At 45.5% G+C, this 6,010-nt stretch overlaps 1 protein-coding gene across 2 annotated transcripts; it reads left to right on the top strand.

The window, feature by feature from the left end:
• The first annotated feature begins 1,486 nt into the window (after positions 1-1,486).
• LOC127305610 (probable E3 ubiquitin-protein ligase XBOS32) lies at positions 1,487-5,260 on the top strand. 2 transcript variants are annotated; one of them, XM_051336112.2, is made up of 10 exons: positions 1,487-2,179; positions 2,283-2,342; positions 2,429-2,500; positions 2,583-2,758; positions 2,833-2,996; positions 3,295-3,353; positions 3,443-3,489; positions 3,631-3,771; positions 4,211-4,302; positions 4,585-5,260. In XM_051336112.2, the coding sequence occupies exons 1-10, from the start codon at positions 1,985-1,987 to the stop codon at positions 5,070-5,072; spliced, it is 1,494 nt and encodes a 497-aa protein (XP_051192072.1). In that variant the 5' UTR covers positions 1,487-1,984; the 3' UTR covers positions 5,073-5,260. The 2 variants fall into 2 exon arrangements, with proteins under 2 accessions (XP_051192072.1, XP_051192073.1); XM_051336113.2 differs by having other exon boundaries at positions 1,488-2,179; positions 2,836-2,996.
• The last annotated feature ends 750 nt before the right edge of the window (positions 5,261-6,010 follow it).

A 6,010-nucleotide genomic window follows, 5' to 3' on the forward strand; every position in this document is an offset into this window, starting at 1 on the left:
AACTACGACATTGTAATGCACGAGACCTAAACGAAGTATAACCAACCACACTACACATGACTACACCATCGACATCGATAATCTAGATTGAGCAAGTTTTAAGGAAGATTTAGGCAATATTGAGCACGGTTCAACTATATTGAGCAACTACAAGGTGAACCATGCATATCAATATCAATTAGTAGACGCAAGAAACAAGCGGGAACAGATCTGCCGATTCCTAAACTCAGATCTAGAACATTCTCAAAGATCTTAGCTAGTTGGGTCTGAACAACTCATCACCATCCGAGAAGAAGTTGTCGATGAACTTGGAGTCGATGCGGATGTCCAGCGGCTAACGCGGTAGATGTTGCCGTTGACCTGCTCGTCGGTGAAGCTCCTCGTCAGGAAGGAGAGCTCGAATGTGGGGATGCGTGAGCTTGCACGGGTGGCGTGTAGCTTTTCCCTTTTTCGCAAGTGGAGATCTTGGCTCCCTAGAAACGGTGTAATTGAGCTTGCCTCCACGTGCAGTCCAAAATGTGCTTTAAAAAGCACGCGGACCAAGATTTAGAAACGACGCGAGCAACCAAATGCACTAAATTTGACCTAGTGGGTGCAAAAAACGGGTTTGCGAGCAACCAAAAAAGTTGACTTTCCTTTACAATAATAATTCATTAGCTTATAGAAAAATCGACGAAACACAAGCACAACAACATACCACGTACACCATCACATAAATCTAAGCTTACCTTCATTAAGGCCTTTGTCACCATCTCGATAGCTTTCGCTAATGGAACATCTTTATTTGTATCCATAGTAGTCTAGTGAACACTCCCAACCCTAACACCCAAATCCCTAACCTTTTGAGAAGTCGCTTGGCTTTGCTCATGTGTCGTTGCCGCCTCCGCCTTGCAGTCCTAACCACGCCAACTATATATTCTCTTTCAACTATGCACTAGCCTTCACGTCGACGGTGTTTTCATCTGGCGTATCATTAATGTGTGAGACTGATGTTGACAACGTTTTAAAGGCAAGAGACCATTGGTAATGACAAATGATAAATAAGTACAAGTAGAACACCTAAATTGACATTTGTTATACACAATTTTGTATCGCGGATTGGAAAAGTTATGACCATGTAATTATCTACACAATCATCAGCGCTGCGGATGGGATGATCTTTCGTTAAAACTAAAACTAGACAACAAAGTTCCGAAGGAGAATAAACGGTTTGAGATTTGAGAATTAAACAAAAAAACACTCACACTAAGTTTGTGCAATTTCATCATATATATTTTTAAAAGACAAGAGGCGACTGCCACTATCGAATGCATAAATAAACACAAGTAGTAAGATGGAAGAAGTCAACAAAACAAAAAATTGCTATCCATAAAATTCTTTTGCAGGTTGGAAAAAAGTAAAGCAACCATCAACACCTCCCCTGCCCTAGTAAATTTGAATACTCGTCATCATCGCTCGTTGATTAGTTACTGTTCTGAACAAAATAAAGATTTGGACCAACACTGTACGAACACACCGGAGAGGGACGTGCTGCGGAGATTTCTCTGCCACCACCCTGCCCTGCTGCATCTCCCCGTCGCCGTCTCCCTCAGATCATTTATTCCGTTCACCTGCCTTGCCCTCTCCGAATTGCAACCTCGCGTTCCTGCAAATCGCCTCGGCTCTGCCTCCCCCCAAGATTCCCCATCCGCTCCTCCCTCGCTGGAATCGCCGGCGGGGTCTGAGGATTCGAGTCGGCGGCCGCCTGTGGTTCCGCCCTCCGGTCTCTTGTCTCTCTCGCGAGGATTGGGGCCGATTTGCAGGCAAATCGCCGGCCTTGGCCCCGTTTGTCTCTCGCTCGGGACCGGCGATCCCGGGCAGTTCTTGAGGTGGGTTCTTGCAATCTTTCCCCAACAGTGCTCCCTAAATTTCAGAAATTTAGGGAGCATTTGATTTGAGACGAGGTCTTTCCGTGTGCTGGAAAAGACCTCGTCTTTGCGCATCCATGGGGTTCCTCAGCCTCGTGGGCAACTCCTTCGGGTGCTCGGCCTCCGGCGAGCGCCTCGTCTCAGCTGCCCGGGACGGCGACCTGCAGGAGGCGCGTGCGCTCCTCGAGTACAACCCTCGGCTGGCCCGGTACTCCACATTCGGCGGCCGCAACTCGCCTCTGCACTACGCCGCCGCACAGGGCCACCATGAGGTAATGCCATCTGTCTGCTAAACCAGCTGGAATTTGGATATTTGTGGTGATTGGACAAAGGAGCGGCACTAACATTTCTCCTGCTGCTGGTGCCATGTTTTAGATTGTTTCTCTGTTACTCGAATCCGGTGTAGAGATCAACCTCAGGAACTATAGGGGGCAGGTAAACTCAAATTTAGGTGCATTTGCTTATTTTCAGTTCCACATTCAGAGATAAAGTGTTATATCTAAGTTTCTGATTATGTGTAGACTGCTTTGATGCAAGCCTGCCAATATGGCCACTGGGAGGTTGTTCAAACGCTGATGCTCTTCAATGCAAATGTGAGTATTTTGCTTGCTGTTCACACTCTGTTTCTTTTTAGTGCTTGGATATGTAGTTCTGAGTCGGCGAAATGTCTTTCAGATCCACAGGTCAGATTATCTGAATGGAGGGACTGCTATACATTTTGCTGCACTGCACGGTCATGCCCGGTGCCTTCGCCTTGTGCTTGCAGATTATGTGCCAAGCATACCAAACTTCTTAAACCAGACGAATCACAGATCATCTGAAGAAGTTTCAGATGCTGATTTCGATGATGAGTATGTCTGGGTCCCTTGCCTGTTTCTCCTTTTTTTTTTCTTATACGAATCTTGTAGTGATATACCTGTATTAGCAGTGGTTTGGTCAAGATGGTAAACTGGAAGGCAGATGGAGGCCTAACTCCTCTTCATATGGCGGCGTTGAATGGCCATGTGGAGTGTGTACAATTGTTACTAGACCTGGGAGCATGTGTTTCTGAGGTCACAATTGAAGATGGAACAACTATTGACTTGATAGGTATTTTGCAACTGTCTTTTTTTTTACCTCAATAGGAATTTTTCTTCAGGTACTTGTTACTTGTTAACTTCACTGTTTTATATAGTATGCTGTTGTTCTAAGTTCTTAACATTATAGAGATTCATACATTTGCATATAGTCCGCGAATTAACTTAAGTGATTCTTTGTCTCGAAATGTTTTAGTATTTTCTTCCATGAGAACTTTAATATACTCCCTCTATTACTGTATTTCAGCTTTTGCACTTTGATACAGAGATGATGGTTATAATTTATAAGTCTTATTACTTTCATCTGACAGGATCAGGTAGCACCCCACTTCATTATGCTGCCTGTGGTGGAAATGCTGCATGTTGTCAAGTATGTTCTGGTAGTCTGATGGCAATTTTGTTGTTTAAATGTTGGGGTGATTTTCTCAACATCTGATAACCATGCACTGTTCAATACAGCTTCTTATTGCTAGAGGAGCCAACCTGTCTGCAAAAAATGCTAGTGGGTATGATTTTGAATTTTTGATACTTTGTACTAAATCAGCGATACTTAATATAGATTGGAGGGAGTACATAAAAAGAACTATCATTATTGTTGTCTTCATTATGATGTGATTAATTTGTTTTTGTTCATTTGTCTTGTGCAGCTCGACCCCGTTAATGGTAGCTCAGTCATGGCATCGAAACTCTCTTGAAGAAGTTCTAAGTAATGAACCAGGGGAGCGAATACGCACACTTCCTTCTCCATACCTGTGCCTCCCACTTATGAGTATCATGAGCATTGCCAGGTTAGTATACTAAATCTTGCGAAACTGAACCTTTTCCTGTCCATTTGGCTTGCTCAAGTGCAAATAAGTTTTGAGGCCCTTTGCATCTTCGGACGCAGAGGTTTCCAGGATCATGTCTATTATCTAAAACCCCAAATTCTGCTGCTAAATAGATTGTATTCCCTTTTCTGGTTCTTCAGTCCCCATATGAAAAGATGTTCTAAATAACCCCGCATTGTTTCTTATAGGCCGTCCTCTTTTGTTGTCGCATGTGTATTATTGACTTGCTTAATTATTGTTTTCCTATAGTATGATTAGACCACTATGTTGTCCCCAACCCTGCAATATGAAGATTGTGACCTCTATTTTGGAACGGGCTGTTATATTAAACTATTGTCACCAGTGCTTATATTGGTAACCATAGTAACATCTGATAGTTAGGTGGCTGTTTGTTTTGTAGGGAGTGTGGTTGGAGGTACCTAAACCAGTCACCTGTATGTATTGACCCATGTGCTGTCTGCTTAGATGGGAGCTGCTCCGTTGCTGCAGAAGGTACGCAGGGAAACATACCTTTTGCTTACATGATATTGTAGTTGGAGCAAGCTGACAGTAAGCACGCTGTCTTGCTTTTGGCCAGTAATTGCTAGCATGAGTGTCATATGAAGTTCATCAATTTGCTCACACTTTATGTTCTGCTTCATATCCACTTTTAAAAACTGGGTTCATATGCACTTGGTAACTCAACAACTGCACAAAGTACAAAAGTAAGCAAGCTGTCTTGCTTTTGGCCAATAACTTCTAGCCTTAGAATACTGAACCTTCTCACCTATGCAGGATGCAAACATGAATTCTGCACGAGATGCGCGCTCTACCTTTGCTCAACCAGCTACACGTCAGCGAACCCCGCAGGTGCCATACCATGCCCTCTCTGCCGGCACCCGATCATCTCCTTTGTCGCGCTCCCTGGCACGAGCCCAATAAGAGAGCTCCCAAGGAACAGCCTGTCGCTGTCGTTCTGCACGACCTGCCCAGCAGTGAACTCCGACTCTGCCGCATCCTCGGCGGCCAGCCACCTGTACCGGGGAGAGCTTCACTGTGGCGCACGCATGCCACCGATGGGCTCATCCTCCTTCCGCTCCCTGAGCTGCCAGGCAATGAAGCTCAATCCATCGTTCTGCATGGGTGCCATGGACACGAATCCGTGCCTGATAAGATGCTCCAGGTTCGGGTCCAGCCTGAGCCGTTCTGCGTCCCATGGGGAGGGCAACCGGAGAGGTGCGTGGCCTCTGACGTTCAGCCCCATTGTTGCTACCAGTAGCTAATAGGAGTGAGTAATAAACATCACATCCTCATTTTTCGCGGCCTTCTTTGAAGAGTGTCCTGTTTTGCCTGCTGTTATTTGTATCAGTGGCGGCGCGCAACTACTCCTACATCGGTTTGTAAATAACCATGTGTTTGTGTACATTTTTGGGCGAGCAATGAAATTATTGCAGTGCGATTACTTTTTGAATGTGGCGAAGATTTTGTTTGAATCGGTAGCGGTTGAATACCCGAGAGCCTTTTTTTAGGAAGATAATATCGTGAGAGCTGTGATGAGTGGCAGGCACAAAGAGCTGGACTGGTCGTCGTTGGTAGCTGAATACCGTGCGTGCATGTTCTGTGTTCGCGCTTTTGGTGGTTCCGATAACCGTCCATGTGCTGCTCTCCACGTACTGCTTGTTTATCATTTGTACTTTTTCTGTTATCAAGAGCTCATTGGAGACACTGCAGAAGAGATCTTTCCCTTGTGATTAGAATTAGAATTTAGAAAAGTAATTGTACAACACGAGTACATGACAGCTCTGTCCAAGAAAGGATGACATTGTCCGCTGAACTGAACTGGCATCGATGTTTTTCAGCTGTGCCGGCAAAGGAGGTGCTTTGCATGATGCTACACTGGCTGCAAGAACTTGTCGTCAGGATGTTATTATTCATTTATTATTTGCACCTTTTAGGAACAGCATGAACGATCCCTGAGTTTAAGCGGGCTTGACTTGCTGTTGACAGCAAAGATTAAGAGTATACCTGGGCATTCTTCGGGCCGGGCCTAACAAAGCCCGATGCAAAAAACCCAGGCTTGGCCCGGCCCGACCATCGGGCCTAACTTTTAGGCCCAAGCCTGGCCCATCACACCAAAAGCCCGTCGGGCCTCGGGCCGGGCAAACCCTATACACCGACCAGGTCGGCGTGTACCGCGCACCGCACACCCTGCGCGCGGTAC

The sequence above is a fragment of the Lolium perenne genome, chromosome 6 (assembly GCF_019359855.2).
Source record: "Lolium perenne isolate Kyuss_39 chromosome 6, Kyuss_2.0, whole genome shotgun sequence".
Classification (NCBI taxonomy): Eukaryota; Viridiplantae; Streptophyta; class Magnoliopsida; order Poales; family Poaceae; genus Lolium; species Lolium perenne.

Bases quoted from the DNA above. Each gene is read 5' to 3' on its own strand.
- LOC127305610 (XM_051336112.2), top strand. From the start codon at position 1,985: ATGGGGTTCCTCAGCCTCGTGGGCAACTCCTTCGGGTGCTCGGCCTCC. The intron at 2,997-3,294 runs GTATTTTGCAAC...TTCATCTGACAG, and splicing joins AACAACTATTGACTTGATAG to GATCAGGTAGCACCCCACTT. The intron at 3,772-4,210 runs GTTAGTATACTA...TTTGTTTTGTAG, and splicing joins AGTATCATGAGCATTGCCAG to GGAGTGTGGTTGGAGGTACC.